This window comes from Clarias gariepinus, chromosome 17 (assembly GCF_024256425.1).
Source record: "Clarias gariepinus isolate MV-2021 ecotype Netherlands chromosome 17, CGAR_prim_01v2, whole genome shotgun sequence".
NCBI lineage: Eukaryota > Metazoa > Chordata > Actinopteri > Siluriformes > Clariidae > Clarias > Clarias gariepinus.
Genome location: NC_071116.1, coordinates 23,912,395 through 23,929,113, shown reverse-complemented (window position 1 = coordinate 23,929,113; position 16,719 = coordinate 23,912,395). Strand labels below are relative to the sequence as shown.

At 37.5% G+C, this 16,719-nt stretch overlaps 2 protein-coding genes across 5 annotated transcripts in view; both read right to left on the bottom strand.

Moving 5' to 3' along the window:
* Positions 1-1,014: 1,014 nt before the first annotated feature.
* Positions 1,015-5,961, bottom strand: si:ch211-113d22.2 (CD59 glycoprotein). Its single transcript, XM_053476249.1, has 3 exons — positions 5,879-5,961; positions 4,565-4,678; positions 1,015-2,004 (listed from the first exon to the last, which is right to left on the bottom strand). The coding sequence occupies exons 1-3, from the start codon at positions 5,925-5,927 to the stop codon at positions 1,787-1,789; spliced, it is 381 nt and encodes a 126-aa protein (XP_053332224.1). The 5' UTR covers positions 5,928-5,961; the 3' UTR covers positions 1,015-1,786.
* Positions 5,962-9,709: 3,748 nt separating this feature from the next.
* tacc1 (transforming, acidic coiled-coil containing protein 1) overlaps positions 9,710-16,719 on the bottom strand; it is a 54,380-nt gene continuing 47,370 nt past the window's right edge. For all 4 annotated transcript variants that reach the window (XM_053515970.1, XM_053515969.1, XM_053515967.1 and 1 more), the window contains exons 7-13: positions 16,507-16,599; positions 16,098-16,174; positions 15,963-16,006; positions 15,348-15,508; positions 14,135-14,241; positions 13,757-13,877; positions 9,710-13,182 (exon numbers count right to left, since the gene is read on the bottom strand). In XM_053515970.1, the coding sequence (XP_053371945.1) occupies positions 13,114-13,182; positions 13,757-13,877; positions 14,135-14,241; positions 15,348-15,508; positions 15,963-16,006; positions 16,098-16,174; positions 16,507-16,599 (672 nt within the window). In that variant the 3' untranslated portion in view covers positions 9,710-13,113. The remainder of the gene's footprint in view (positions 13,183-13,756; positions 13,878-14,134; positions 14,242-15,347; positions 15,509-15,962; positions 16,007-16,097; positions 16,175-16,506; positions 16,600-16,719) is intronic.

The following is a 16,719-nucleotide window of genomic DNA, read 5'->3' as shown; positions in this document are numbered from 1 at the left end:
GCCTCCCATAGCCCCTTTTTTTTAAGTCATCTAGATTACAGCTGTTCTATGTTGTTGCATGGTGTGTCAGTTGTTCACTTATGCATCTACAGTATGTATATACAAAAAAAACATTATTGTAATTACTTACATTTTTACAGACATACAGTAAACAGTGCTTTCCCCCACCAACCTCTTGTGTTTTTCTCTCTTGGTGTTAATTGTCAGGTTACCAACAAACCAGAAAACACAAAACACCTCTGTCCTGAAAATGTTCCATGTTGGAAAATATCACTGTTTAAAAAACCCTGAGCATTCTCCAACATTTTTGTGTAGCTTAATATAACTAAGCTAGCAATTCGATTAACAAACCATTGGCCCCTTAGGCTATATAAGGGGTCCCATGTCTCTATTTTGGGACTCTTTAGAGAGGCCACTGAAATAAGAGAGAAAACGAGACATATTACATGTTTCTGGTTTTCATGCAAGGCATAAAGTTTGTCTGACTCTTTCTATGCAGCTGATGAGGAACAATACAGTACATGTGACGTTTAAAATATTAATATATTTTAAACATATATAATTTTAGAAATATATATAATAAACTTATATAAAAATATATTAATATATTAATTATATCCAGTTTATCTTTTCTAATTAATATCTATTGATGTAAGTGTTTGTTTACATTAAGGAAGTATCTTATTAGTAGCTTATTTTATAGTAGATTATTAAATCTGCCACATAACTGATTATAAAATCGCTTGTACTCAACATTTCGATGTCATTTATAGCACAGGTTTAACTTCAGGCAGATACTGTATGAAAGGTAAATATATCATTAAAAAAAAAGTGAGTTCTGACCGATGTAAAGAAACGTTCCTTTTATTTATATAAATAGTGTGCAATATTATTTATATTATAATAAAGATGATTTATAAAAATATGCTTCATGTCAAACTGAACAAGGAATATATATATAGGAAAAGAAAAAAATGGAAAAATAGAGAAGTAAAACTTATTAACTGTCAACTTTATTAAGCCATCCATTAGAGTCTATATACTGTATATCACCAACTGCGAACATTCAGTAACACATTTTTAGTAGCTTTATGCTTAATAAAAGCTCTATTAAGCTCTACTAGCTATGCAAATGAATCTACAACATTTTAAGCCTCGTTAGACCTTAATGATGAAGTCTGGACTGTTCAAGCACACAGTGTAAAACAGATAGCCAAATGGAAATTTTACATTCATTTATTCTGTAAATTAGATTGCTAAATTTTTTTTACTTGACATTTGAGGCTTTTACAACTAACAAGTGATGAAAATGTAACTGATACAAACTTTTTCCATTAATACACACACACACAAAGCAATGTACAATACCAGTTGAAATTTGGACGCACCAGTAATAAGACATTTTGAAACTACATAGAATTACAGAAAACAATATCATTAGTAAAGTTGAGATTGGTTTATACATGTATTACTGTATTAAAAGAGCTTTTGCTTTTCGTCAAAATAATATTGTTTCAGCAGGAAAACTATAAAGAGTATAAATTATAAAAAATTATTTTGGTGAACAATATTGGTCAATGACGGTCACCATATTTATTATTTCATAGAGTTAATATCTCCATCATTGCTTTAAAATATTAGAAAATAGTCCCATTGAAGGGTAGGCGTGTCCAAAACTTGCTTCTGTTAGTGTACGCTCACTATGAACATTGTTAAGATTTTAAAAGCTCATGCTCCAATACTAAAAATATGTCCTATAGTGTTTACTTTTGGCATAAATAAAATTTTACACAAAACTGACAACAGCTCGGATCATCAGCGCTCCCAGGAGGAGGTTCAGGCTGGAACCCGGAGCCGCGGCGCCGTTGCCATGTTCTCCGTGACTATGAGCGCGGTGCGGCCCGTTACACTCATCACCAAAGCAGCACTCCAGCTTCATTCCTCCATTACTCATGTGGGATTTATCACAGAACGATTTAAAGGAGCATGACTTCATCACTGAGTCTGGAGAAGAGAAAAAAAATACACACTGAGGACAGAAAGGCAAAATTGCTGTGTTTGAGTTCATCATACTGTATGTTGTTTTGTGTTTAAATAATTCAAATCATCAAGGTTTGCTTTTATCTTTAAATTAAACAATTAATGGATATACAAAATCTATACTTAATTTGATAGCCATTTTAAAATCCTTTTTTTAATGGTGAAGTTCAGCTTCAGGATGTGATGTATGATTAACGTGTTTCTTCATCTGATACCCCACAAGCACGTTGCAATATTGTCATGTACAGTACAGTACAGATGATTGGGTGGGATGTTGTGCTACAGTATCATGTGGAGCAGTGATCTCCCATTTAACACCTCAGATCATATTGTAATGTACTAGAAAGTCAAGTGCACTGTGTATTGTTTACTGTAAGAATACAGTATACTTTGGAGTGAATGATTTTAGATCAAACTCGACATATCTTCAGCTTAAAATGAAACTTTTTAAATATTCAGTAGGCATTTTATCCTGGTCAGGGTGGCAGTGGATCCCAAGACGTAAGGCGGGACAATAGATCCTGTATCGGATGCCGGTCTGTCACAGGGCACCATACCCAAGCGCCTTCACAAAATGTTCAAATCTGCTGCCAAATCCTTCATCTTGCATTTTTTGGAGGTGGGAGGGAACTGGAGAACCCTGAGGGAACCCACGTGGACTTAAGGAGAAACATCTAAGTAGGAAAGTCTACTGAGACAGTAACCAGAGAGACTGAACTCCCACACATGAACTTTTTCTATTTTTTTCCCATGATGGTGCAATAATTTTTGTTCCAGTGTAAAAAAATTTACATGCTAACTTTATTTAGAGGTACAACTAGAATAATTTCCTAATCAAGCAATATTTCCATGTTCATATAAAAGAGAACACTGGCCAGGGACATTGTGTGTACAAGTTACAGCTGCATTGCTATGAAGGCCACGGTCACGGTGCTGTAGAACGGGAGGGTTTTTTGTTTATACGGAAGTGATAAATACATACAGGACTGTAACTTTCCCACTGTTAGGGAAGGGGAAAATTGAACGTGTGGCTTGTTGCCATACTTTATGTCTGCAATACGGATGGAACACAGTTTGCTCTTCTCATTTACAGGGTATGTCCTAATGGACGGAAAGTGACTCATGCAGGTCTGCAGATACAGTAGTTCAACTTTTTTTTAATCATCTGGTTCTATATGGGAAAAAAGGGCTCATAAGATACAACATAGTTTGTGTTTATCTTCACTGGAGAGTAAAAATATAAAACTGCTCTGTCGCGTCCAGGGCATGTGTGTTTCCTGCATTAAGACACTCACCCAGGGGGAAGGTGGTTTTTCCTTCCATCGCCCCCAAACCTCTGTGAAAACAGTCTGTAGCTGAACAGTTCAAATCCCACTCGCTTCTCCATACTGCTTATCCTGTAAAGGGTCGCGGGGGGCCTGGAGTTGGGGTACAACCCGGATGGGGTGCTAGCCATTTAAGCCCATCGCAGGGATTTGGAAATGCCAATTAGCCTGCTCTGCATGTCTCTGGACTGTGGGAGGAAACTGGAGAGGAAACCCACCAAGCATGAGGAGAACATGCGAACTCCACGCACGCAGAACCCTGGTCCCTGGAGGTGCAAGACCACAGTGATATGTAACAAATATTTAACCTTTGACTTTTCTTCGGGCATAGAGTTTCTCGCAGGCTTATAGTCAAACTTTATTGGTTTATTGTTATTCATTCATCACAGAATCTGGAGGCTGTTTAGGGAATTCCACCCTGCATCTGACACCAATCTGAGTCCGTCAAAGGGCAGGATTTAAACACGCACTCATATTTACTGTAGGTGGAATTTGTCAAAGCCAATCCGTGTCCTAGCTTGTTTTTTTTTTTGTGAGGTGAAAAGAAAACAGAATAGCTGGAAGAAACCCAAGTGGAGATGCAAGAACATGCTGAATGGTGAATGGTGATGTTAATGGAGATGGTGGTGATGTCATTTATAATGATAGTTGATGAATCGTCTCAGAAGTCATAGACGCTTATAACGCACACTTTACCACCCCAATCACACAAACACACTGTTTAGGATGCTGAACAATGGTACCATCTAGAGAGTGTAATAGTTAAGACTAAACTAGTGCTATGAGCTTCACTTTCTTGATAGCTAAAGTACATTAGCGTCAAAACTCCAGTGTAGAGCTAAACAGGGCTGAGGGGACATTGTGTCCATTTCAGGTCTTTTTCTAATTTAATGTTGTTTTTTTTAAGAAAAAATGACAAAAAAACAAGAAAAATGTTTCAATAATACATCTATTTGTGAATTATTTAGATCAGTTTATAATTTTTCCAAGCTTGTTACTAGAGCTGAGTATATGTCTCCACCTTGTGGACCCATATGGTATTGCGTTCATATTTGGGTGTGGATATTATTATTATTATTATTATACTTTTAGTTTATTGTTCATTGTTTTTATAGTAAGATTAACGTGTGTGTGTGTGTGTGTGTGTGTGTGTGTGTGTGTGTGTGTGTGTGTGTGTGTGTGTGTGTGCGTGCACTTACTGGCTCCTGTGATGGTGGCGCAGGCGTCTGAGTTAGCAGGACATACAGTCAAGCCTTGTCGGTTACACTCCTCCTGATTGGTCGCGACGCAGGTGTAACATTTCAGTGCCTCGCCTTTACACACCGCACAAGAGAACGCAGCTGATATGAGATTAACATGATAAGATACACACACACATGCACACCCTAGTCTTGCAAACCAATGTTTCACTTTATAACTGTAATTATAAATTACCTAAAAGGCTAATTTCACATAATAGGGCAAGCTACTAATCTTTTTCCATATCCTGACCAAAACAAATACCAAATTCCATAGCCTGTGGAAAACCAGTGCTTGAACATCTGGAGCTTTAATCGGCTTGCAACCTTGAAGATCCTGAAGCCTGTGTCCAGAAAAGTGCACTTGGCATCTTAGGTTAAGAGCAAGCCGTTTTCCTGTCATTATTTTCACCAGATGGCATGTACACCTTATGGCATTGGCATGGATTCACCATAGAAATGCTTCCCAAAACTAGTGGGCTAAAGTGCTGGAACATTATCCCTTTGATTTTCTCCAAATATCACATGAAGAGCAGACTGATAATTGTTAAATATTTTTAACTCTAAACTGTATTCAACACAATCATAAGCCGACAGGCCTGAATTCCCATCGAAAAATGTAAGTTGAGCAAGATTTTAAAAATTCTTGTTAATCTTGATTAGTGTACTTAATATAAAAGTGTTGTATAACAGTGGGATATTATGTACTGTACAGTGCATTACAAAGCGTGTTCAAGTCAAACTGGAACTTGGGATGAAATTTCCTATGAATGAAGGCAGAAAACCGGTATTTTAATGACTTTAAGCACAGCACAGTAGAGAAACTCTCAGACTTTTAAAAGAAGACTGTACAGTATGTCCAATCATTCACAATCACCACTCGACTGGGAGTTATGGACACATCCCTGTACAGCCCTGACCTCGCTCCAAGCCATTTCCACATTTGGGCCAATAAAGGAGTTCCTGGGAAGCCGGAGTGTATTGGGATAAGTGCATTAGTGTAGCAGGAGATTATATAAAGAAATAAAATCAATAACTTTTATTCTGCGCATTTAAAAGTCTCAGTTTGACTTGAACGCCCCTTGTATTATGTACAGGCAATATGATTTTTTTTTCGCCCTTATTACAGTACCCCAGCATTCTTATCCAGGGCAAAGTCTTTAATATTGACACCAAATATCAATCCTACTGTACTTCTCTGTCACACTTTTAAGGTCTTTTATTGGTGAAAACCATCAAAATAAAAGTCATAAAGAACTTTAGTGTAATACATACTGTGTATCGCGACGTTCAGCAACAGCAGAAGAATCACCACAGTCTTCATGTTTGAGCAGACGAAGGATGAGTGTAGAGGTTGAGACGTGTGAATCTTCCCCATCTAATCTGAGTCTAAGCTTTTTACGGCTTAACAGCTTTAATACGCGCTTGTCATCATCAGCAGATGAGCGTAGACGTGTTACTGATAATAAATCACAATAATAAGTCAATAAAAAAGACATAGAAAAAAAGAGAAATTATATATGATTGTTTCTGTAGAGGACAAATATGTTGCAGAGACAACTCAGGGACAGATTGTCCCCAAAGTGGCAACTTTTTATACACAATTTAGGTAAAAGTCTTACAGTTGAGAGAAATACAGTATGATGCCATGTAGTGCTGAATATTGAGTAACAATGACGCTGTAAAACATCAAGCATTAATAATGCAAGAAAATGAGGACAAAAGGACTGTCCTTATTTCAAGATCGGTCATACCTGTCATGTAATATTAATCAAGAGCACAGCTTATCGTGATCTGATTCAAATCGTCAGCTCAGTAAACAGACACAAGTGAATAAGAACGTGAGAGAGTTTCATGCAATTTAATATCACTTTAACCATACGAAAGCCATTCTATAATTTCTAGTACATTCCATATCCATTGATGTTGAAGTATATTGATTCCAAATATTTTCTTAAAACATATTATATTTTTCCTAATACGGGAAAGCTTATTATAATATCACACACACACATTATGTGCATCTTTTGTTTCACTTAAAGTAGCTTGAAAATTATCATAACATTGCCAAAAAAGACATTTTTGCAATTGATGCATAAAAACGAACATCTGTTCAAATGTCATTTTCTCATTTATATAATAAGTCTTAGGAACTAATGCAATTAACTTCTGTAGAGCCAGGATGTCTTTAAAATCTTCTACATTTGTTAAATAGTAATTATTAATTAAGTAAACAGCAAAGTCAATAATCGGTGTAAAGACCCTTTGCTTAAAATATAGCCTCAGGTACAATTTGTGCAGTTTTATAAGGAAATCATCTGCTGAGTTTTGCTGAACATTCTGCAGAAACAGCCACTGTCTTTCAAAGGACTTTCTCGCACCTGCTTCTCTTAAATGAAACTTTTTATTTTTCTTTCTTTTTCATAAAATAAATGTACATAACAAAGTTTGTACAAGTTTCTCTCATTCTTCTCAGCGGCATACATTTTAAACACACTTAAGTAAATTAAAATGAATAATAGCTCATTGTCATCGAGAATATTAAGTGATTGTCTCTGAACTGTTACATACTATTACGGTTTAGAGACTTCTTATAATTTCAATTTATTTATCTGTTTAAAATATCATATTTCATGAAAAGACAAAGTTGCATCTGCTAGACAACTCCTACACCCCTGACCCTTCGTTTCATATCTATATTACACAGGTTATGGTCAGGATATTATAACCTTAGAACAAAACAGAACAAATATACTTAATGAAAGATGACATCATTTTCTCTCCTATTACCTCCACATTTTTTATCCCGCTAATACCCAACTCACTAACCACCTTAACAGCAGGGTAAAGGACAACGCATCTGCTTTCTCCGAGCCAGATGAAACCTCATTTATTTAAACTGATTGAAGAGAGGTGAGAGCTATTCTTCCCCTTCCATATAGATAAGTGCACAAATGCTTGTGATTGGTTGTCATCTCTGTGATTGACAGGGAGAGAGATCATGTCATCCCTCCTATTCCTAATCATGCAGGTTGTTTATATTGATGGTTAAGGGTGCGTGAACCTTTGTCACACACACCCGCTCTGCGACCGGCACTAGGACTCAGAAGTAGTACGGTCGCAAAACAGGAAGCATAAAAGGAGACAAGATGGCGCTTCACATCACTCAGTCATTGAGTTCGCCCATGTCGGTTCAGATCGTCCGTCTGCCATTTTGTGAGTACTCACTTTCTTGGGTCTACTTTCTTATTCTAATGTGTTTGTTTATAGGATGCGGGTTAAATTTTCCCTTGCTCCCCTTCTTTGAGAGTCCTTAGACTAAATCGCATGGTTATCCTGCCTACTAGCTTACTTCCGCATTTGGGTTTACCATCCTACAAAGGGCCAACCGCTAAGTTCTAAGTCTTCTGATCATCCTGGTTAGTTCGTGTTAGAATGACTAAGCCCCGAGCGGTAAACCCAGTGAATTATGCACACCTTTGCGATGTGGTACTGTAGATCAGCACGCCGAGCTAATCAACCAGCTAAACGGAGAGCTAGCTACTCTTCGCCAGAACCCCTGGCTTTTGCAGCTTGACCCTTTGATCTACTGGACCCAAAATCGGATCCTGCAGTGGGGGCCGGCCTGCAACAAACTTTGCCTACCGGCATCGGCTGGAACGTGGCCCTCCATGACCCTCCAGTGTGCGCCAGGGCGAAAAACACCAACCAGCCGACTCACTTCCGGTTCCTCATCGACCCTGGACGCACATTGCCATTGACTTCATCACGGGCCTGCCGTCTTCAGAGAGAAAGACGACCATCATGACCATCGTGGATCGGTTCTCCAAAGCCGTGCATCTGGTTTCCAGCCTTCGATGTCCGATCACCAAGAACCGAAGGTTGACGTACCGTCGGCCAACAGTTGGTTCGCAGGGGTACTGTGGATAAAAGCCAACCGAGCCATCCAATGGGCTAACACCCGCTACGCCATCCAACATTGCCGCCGACACCCTCTGGAACGAATGTACAACGTAGGTGACAAAGTATGGCTGTCCACAAAAAATCTGCATCTTCACACCCAGTCAAAGAAGTTATCACCCAGGTTCATCGGTCCTTACCGCATCACACTCTGCATGAACCTTGTCACCTACCGGCTCCAACTGCCTGCAGCGCTCCGTATCCATCCGGTTTTCCACACCTCACAGCTGAAACCCTTCACCACATTTCCTATGATTTCCTGTACACGGTGGCTCTGAATGTTTCTACTCCAGACTTAGTCCACTGCTCCGGCAGGTCCCCCAAGGTCTGGAATCGGTCCTTCTCCACAATCTTCCACACCTCTTCTCGTTGTGCAGCGTTTTCTGCCACAAATTTTCCTTCCCACTGAGGTGCCTTGATACAGCACTCTGGGAACAGCCTATTCATTTAGAAATTTCTTTCTGTGTCTTACCCTCTTGCTTGAGGGTGTCAATGATGGCCTTCTGGACAGCAGTCAGGTCGGCAGTCTTACCCATGATTGTGGTTTTGAGTAATGAACCAGGCTGGGAGTTTTTTAAAAGCCTCAGGAATCTTTTGCAGGTGTTTAGAGATAATTAGTTGATTCAGATGATTAGGTTAATAGCTCGTTTAGAGAACCTTTTCATGATATGCAAATTTTTTGAGATAGGAATTTTGGGTGAGCTGTATACCAAAATCATCAATATTAAAACAATAAAAGGCTTGAACTACTTTAGTTGTGTGTAATGACTCTAAAATATATGAAAGTCTAATGTTTATCAGTACATTACAGAAAATAATGAACTTTATTACAATATGCTTATTTTTTTTTAAAGGACCTGTATATATATATATATATATATATATATATACACACACACACACAGTATATACATATATAATATAGAATAAATTGATCCAATGTGGTAATACATGAATTTGCCATCCAAACGAATCACGATACACGATACAATATACACGATAGGTAACTGAATGCATTTCCCCCACATCTCTATTTAATTCAAATAATATTTTGTCTTTATTTCTGTCTCCATATTTTCAGCTTTCAAAATCCATAGCTAAGCAGTATAAATGAGTACATTAAAAAATCAATAGCAGGCAAAATGATTCATTGTATTATAATCCCTTTAATTCAGATGACACTTTATGCACAAAATATAGAATATAGAGAATGTATATATTAGTAAACATGATTTTTGTGCAGCTCTCTTTCTCTCTCACTGTACAGACATGAAGGACAATGAACACACACACGCACACACACACACACATTAGGTCAGCACTGTAAGCATGTCCACACATAAAATCCTCACATCATCATCGTCACTAAACTCCTGATGACTTTAACATAATGTCAGGATCTGCTTAAGGTGTATCAAAGGAAAAGAGCAGCAACAGGAAGGAAGGACGTAGGAAGGAGCGTCCACTGTGCTTTCCGCTGCTCTCATGTTAAACTCGTGAGGTACAGTACACAAAACAGTGGGATCGATTATAGAAGGACACTTCTTTATAAAAGCCATCCTGAAACAAAGCTGTATATCATCACGTCTGCTTCACACATACATTTTGGCAGCTATTGCATATGACACGCAGGGAATTGTGGGATACGACACTGGCAGCTTCACTGGAGTGGCTTTGGCAACAGGCACAGATGAAAAGCTGGATTGTCAGTCGAACAGCATTTATAGAAAAATATTTTGTTCATTCGCAAAGGTGAGGTGTTCCGATACTTTTTTCAACACACCCATGTTGATGTCCCGTCACACCACACAAGTAACTAATAAATGCCATCTCAATAGTAAAAATGCAACTGAAAGGATTTTCTCAGAGAATTACACTAGCATGTTAATCAGCTGGTTTGATGGGAAATATATTACAAAATAATATGATATTTACAGTTTTCCTTGGCAATTTGTACAGATTATTTTCTTGAGTCCCTGTTGAGTCTACACCTTTGGGATATTTTACAGCATTTCCAATCATTAATCGATCAAGCAATATACAGTACACCAATATACTATTAGGAAGTTTAGAATCTCAGGATTTGATCCCGCAAACCATTTTATCATACATTATTCACACCAGTTAAAATAGTTTTATTTGCAACATAACCTCCAAATGAGTTATCATATGTGTGTCCTTACCATTAAATGCATAGGACCTGTGGCTGTAGCCAGGCCAGGGAGGCTTTCTAAGGGAACGTTCTGAACCTGAAGCAACAGGCACTCATCTGTTCAGAGATGTGTAAAGCAGGTGGAAATAAAGTGCTTAATTCTAGTCTCTGTTCTAATCTAAGCAATATGCATGAGGACTAACGTATGTGGGAACAATAAGCATTTAATTTTGGATGTGACATTCTCGGCAAAATGGGGAAAATGGACTGGCAGGTTAAAAAGGTTAAGCCCATTGTCTAACTTGATAAATAAAAACCTAGAATGCAATCTAATTTGTATTTCAATTAGCTATCTTAGAAGAGTACCACAGTTTCATCAGCGGTCATGGGCCAAAAAAAAAAAAAAAAAAATCATTCAAACTTCTATTTACACTTCCAATAACCCCATCTCCAATAAATCTAATGACCTTATGTGAAGTCAACAAGAGCAGGTCAAAAGCAGTACTGAAACACAGACAAAAAGCTCAGATGAATCCGAGCGATAAAAAACATGTACAATTGTTGAAAGAAAAAAAAAAGACTCAAGTACATTTTTGATAAACAGTTCCTCATGATCTCTTAAGTGCTTAAAGTGTATTCAGTGAAATGTTTTTAAAAACTATAATAATTAAAACGGTATATATATCTTCATAAAAAGAAAATCAGATTAAAGATCAAGTTTGATCCCTTTCAATTCATTTTGATCTCGTTGTGCGTCACACCTGATTCAATATAACGTAACTAGCGATGCCACGTTTTAAAGCATCACTAATTCAATATGGGCGGAGCTTAAGTTTCATTTGATTAGCCAATCGGAAACTCGACAGTAGCTTTAATTACACAACCTAAACTAGTAGCTAGCGACATTATATAGCTACTTATACGTTAGTAATGTTAATATATTTGCTAAAGGAGCTAGATAGTGCGAGACTGATTCTACGTTACGACATATTTACGATGGTTTGCATTTCGTGTTAAACCAGTAAGCAGTAAAAGGCAAAGTGTGGCTAATCCGATTAAATCGAAGCTTCGTCTATACTGAACCGGGAAAATTGCAGACCTAATACCAGTCCAAACTATAGCATTAGTGCATTACTGAACATAACTTAAATATTTTATCAAAGGTTAAACTTCTGTAACACAAAACCCCTGGGTGTGTGTACACTGACACAAGGAAACACTACACACGCTAATCTGTTAGCAAGATTTTTCAATAAAATCCTCATAAAATAACTGAACCATAAACCTTTATAATAATATAAAGTTAACAACGCAACAAATTGTTATTTACACTAAAATGTGTGCGTCATGGGATTGCATTGGCACTTGCACCTGTGGTGTTTTTGGAGTGAAGGAGAAAAATACGAGCAGATGAACCCTTTTATCAAACACACAAACACACATTCACACACAAAGCACAGTTACCTGCATACACATTTACTATATTTTCCAGAGTGTAAGACTTGTTGAAGTGGTTTTAGTTTGTCTAGTCACTACTATTAAAATAATTCTACAGTTGCTGTAATGCAAGTGGTCGCAGACATTTAACAACACTAAAAGCAATGGATAAAAGGTTTGCTGTGTTTTTTTTTATAGATAAAACTTTTTTAGTGTTGGAAAATTGCAGTATAAGAGCAATAAAACATTGTGGTTGTAAAACATCCTGTTTCATCCCAACTACCCTGTCATTGATTATTTTCCTATAACATCATGCCTCATTGTGTTATTACTACACACCATATCTAAGCACTGGACATCAGTTTATAAGCATGAGTAATTGCTTAGTAGTTATGCAAATAGCATCCCGTTTGGTTTTATCTGTGCTTTTTTATTTGTGTTGCCAAGACAACTCTTGATGGTAAAAGCAAAAATATTTAAATATAATTGAGCAAAAAAAAATAAAAAAATCTTATAGTCTGGGAAATATAGCCACCTTCTCTGTCTCTCTCACACACACATATACGCAAATTACAACGTGCATGTATTGTAAGGAAGGATGACACACACACGAGAACAAATTATGCCCACACACACCTGCACATGTTCGCCTCATGGATGAAACACACAGTGCATCCAAAAAGCACAGCCATCGCAAAGCACTAATGCATTTAGATTTGTGACTCATGGCTATACTGCAGTTAGCCCTGATGATGCGTGCAGATGGCCGTGTTAACACCTAAAGAATCGAAAGAGTCTTTATTATTGATGCGTTACTTTAGCTGATGTTGCAGTTCTGCACTGCAGCTGTTGGAGAGAGATCCAGACATGCAGGACTGCGTAAGAGGCGGAGCAGTGTAAAAGGAAGGTGGAGTTCAGTCAGGACTTAAGCTCGAAGCTGAAATCCACGTGTGCTCAGTGATCAGTTTGTTGGACCGAGTTTGGCGATGAGTTCGTCGCAAATCTTCGTGAGCTCCTCGATTTCTTGATTCTGAAAAAAAAACAAATAAGTAAAAAAGTGAGAAATGAATGAAAGAATGAGATATAGGAATATGGTTTGTTTTAGAGAGCTTAACGAAGCAATCAGCGATTTTAGTGCAATACACTTTTTTGTCAAATTTACAGAAAATCTCTGGATGTGCTAGCTGTCTGTTCTGCATGTGTGCTAAAAAATATCTGAAGTTTAAACACAACCTTGGCTATGTAAATAAGAAACAAGCAAAGTGGTGCAGATCGTGTCAAAAAACACCACTAAAGCCAATCGGCATCAGGGGCGTTCATGCTAGATAATGTTTTACATTAAAACTGCTCAGCTGTTAGTGTCGCTGCCTTGATACAGTATAGAGCATCCATGAACTTGGAGGTGGAGCTTCAGAAAGATCAAAGCTGAAATCCACACAGATCTATACACACTATCTTTTACATATATGTAATATACTCACGTACGATCTTACACATAACTGTTATCGCTCACCGAATGAAAGAGAATCTGTACTGATACTATAAGTTTATAAAAAATGTAATATGTAATTTGGATTTAATTAAGAGAAGATTGAAATATGGACCTTTTGTTCCAGCGCTCTCTCCAGAGACTCCACCTTCATCTGTTCCTTCCTCAGGCTAGCGTTCAGTGCCACACACTCTGCATCCGCCCTCGAACGCACCTGAGCGATCTCTTCGTTTGCCCTGCAGCACACAGGTGTTAAAGATACCATTATACATCCACAAGTTAAATACACACCTGCTCTAATGTCACATGAGTTACAGCCAAATGATAAACACACACACCTGCTCTAATGGTACCACTGAGTTACACATTCCACACTCGAGCTGTATACACACTTACACTAATGATATACACCTGGGTTACACGAACCTGTGATAAATACTGTGTTTTGTGAAGTGGTGTTTAGTCTACAGGGTGTGTTTATGATCAGACTTACTTGTCGAGTTTTTCCTCAGCATGGATTTTGAGCGTGTTATAACGCTGTTCCTCCTGCTTGACGCGCGCTAAATATTCTTGAGCGCACTTCTTCAGAACCTCCTCATTCTGAGCATAACAAAAAAATATGTATTAGGAGAAACTGTGTGACCTAGCAATATACAATAGAGGCTAACAAACAAGAAATACAAAACAAAAACAACCTTTACAGTAAACAATATAACAGAGAAACTAACTTTGTACTACAGAGGTTAGCACAAGAGCTATTACTACAGTAACAAAATTAACAGAGAAGCTAACATGCTACAAATGTGAACAAAAAAAAATGTTAGTACACAAATGGAGAAACATTACAAACTTATATTACAGGGGCTAACACAAGAACTAGCATTATAGCAAAAATGTTCACAGAGAAGCTAACATACTAATATAAATGGGAAGCCAAAAACTAGCATTTTATTAAACATGTTAACAGATTAGCATTATACTACAAAGGGTAAAACAAAACCTAGCAATTTAGTAAAGAATTAAACAAAAGAATTAACAGAAACAGAATCAACACAAAAAACTAGCATAATAATGCTTTTGTTTTGCTAGCAGTCAGATGCACGTAGCCTATTTGCTCTGTCTTCCACAAAGTGCAGATCTCTTTCTTCTTTATAAAGAAGCATTGATAATTTGTCATTTTACTAACAAGCTAAAGTCAAATATTTATTTATTGTTGTTGTAATTATAATAATAATAATAATAATTATTATTATTATTATTATTATTATTTTTATTATTTTTATGCAAGATAAAGCAAATAAGCTACATAGCTGGCTACAGCAAAAGAAAACACTTAGCATCCAACTTGGCAAATTTCACAAAACGACTTCACGACTCCCAATCCCTATACTACACAGGGTTAAAAAAATATAATAATAATAATAATAATAATAATAATAATAATAATAATAATAATAGCATTATTGTTATCAACTAACAAGTGAAAATTTCCAGAAAGGTTATCTAGCTAAGCATAACAATGGAAACATCTTCTGATCAACATGTGTTCTGAGAACGCTCGAAAATTCTAAACAGTTGGTTATACAAGTTTATTGATGCTACTGTAGCATGAATAGGCTGCATAGCCAGCTGGGCTATTCCATAATGTACCACAGGAAAGCTGGTGTGTGGTGAATTTTATATTTATAAGTGTGTGGGACGTTTACCTTTTTAAATCCCTCCAGCACTGTCTTTAAGTTCTCGTAGCGGCGGAACAGGTCAGAGAGTGAGCGTTCGACTGAGTTAAGATCGGATATAGCCTGATCCCGCTCTTTTATCACCTGCTGGACGCTTATTTGAGAGCCCATGTTCTTCCTCTGTTCATCTTCTGTAAGGTAGATGGGAAATGAGTGTTATACAGCACACAATGAGTGGCAATAACAGCAAGAACACAAGCCATGTTATATTAACAGTACTGGTATAATGTGCTGATTTCAGACAGTATGATTAGCACAGATGGTAGATAGCTAGTCGCAGTCTGACTAGCGCAGTTGTTACTAACTTATAGGTGGTATCATTAGCTACATGTTTAAATTATGTAATTCTACAGTAAAGTAGCTGTAGAATGAAGAGTGTTTGTAAATGCTCATCAGCTAACTAGCATGTTACATGATGTGTGTGTTGCTCAGTGATATTATAAGCACATGTGTCTGGATAGAGTTGGTGCATGATTAGCTTGTTGCCTAGCTAGTGTGCAGTTCACTGTTGTTTATGATTGGCATTATTAACATTAATCTGTGTTTGGGAAGTGCAGGAGTGTTAGCAAGCGAACCATGACCCACCGATCATCTGGGCTACTGTCTTCTCGTACTCCGCCACTATTTTCCTGTCAAGAAACACAAGAGCACACACACGTTCAGATACTTTTGCTCACTGACTCATTGAGGAATGAGTGCATTATGGGAGCTGTGGTTTACCTCATCTCCAACACCTCCATTCTGCTCTCCTCATATTTCTGCTTCCACTCATTTGATTCGATCTCTTTCGCGATTATCTGTGGATACACAAACACCCACACACAGTTTATATTAGTCTGTATCTAATACTAGCATGCTAGTTAGTTTATCTCGCAATTTCTAAAGGTAAAGTCTACGATACAAAGCAATATTGAACGGTAGCACCTTGCCATTTTCAGTTTACTGCACAACCGCTGCTTAGATAATGCTAATACCTCCTAACATATCATTAGTGCCATGGTTATAGCAGTGTGTTTGTTTAAGTAGCACATCCACTGATAGTAAGACTAATGCTAAAATGCTAATTTTCTGAATTTTAAGAAGTGTGTTATATTTAGAGGCCTAAAGCATGTTTTTGTCAAGAACCGACCTCCTCTCTGATAAGTGTCAGAACGGCAGCTTTGTCCATCTCACTGAGCGCGATGGAGTCCAGACTGGGACTGGTCTTCTCCACAGTCTCACTCTGTAATACAAACACACAAAGACACTTTTAGAGCTATGAAATGATTTAACATTTTAATAGAAACACTCTAATAAGGTTTTCATGTCCTCATTAAAATTAGTCAACATTCCTGGAAACTAG

What these genes read in the sequence shown, in the direction of transcription:
- si:ch211-113d22.2 (XM_053476249.1), bottom strand. Translation starts at nt 5,927, where the DNA reads ATGAAGACTGTGGTGATTCTTCTGCTGTTGCTGAACGTCGCGATACAC. An exon ending in GCTGAACGTCGCGATACACA is followed by an intron (nt 4,679 to 5,878) that starts GTATGTATTACA and finishes CGGTGTGTAAAG; the next exon opens with GCGAGGCACTGAAATGTTAC. An exon ending in CGCCACCATCACAGGAGCCA is followed by an intron (nt 2,005 to 4,564) that starts GTAAGTGCACGC and finishes TCTCTTCTCCAG; the next exon opens with ACTCAGTGATGAAGTCATGC.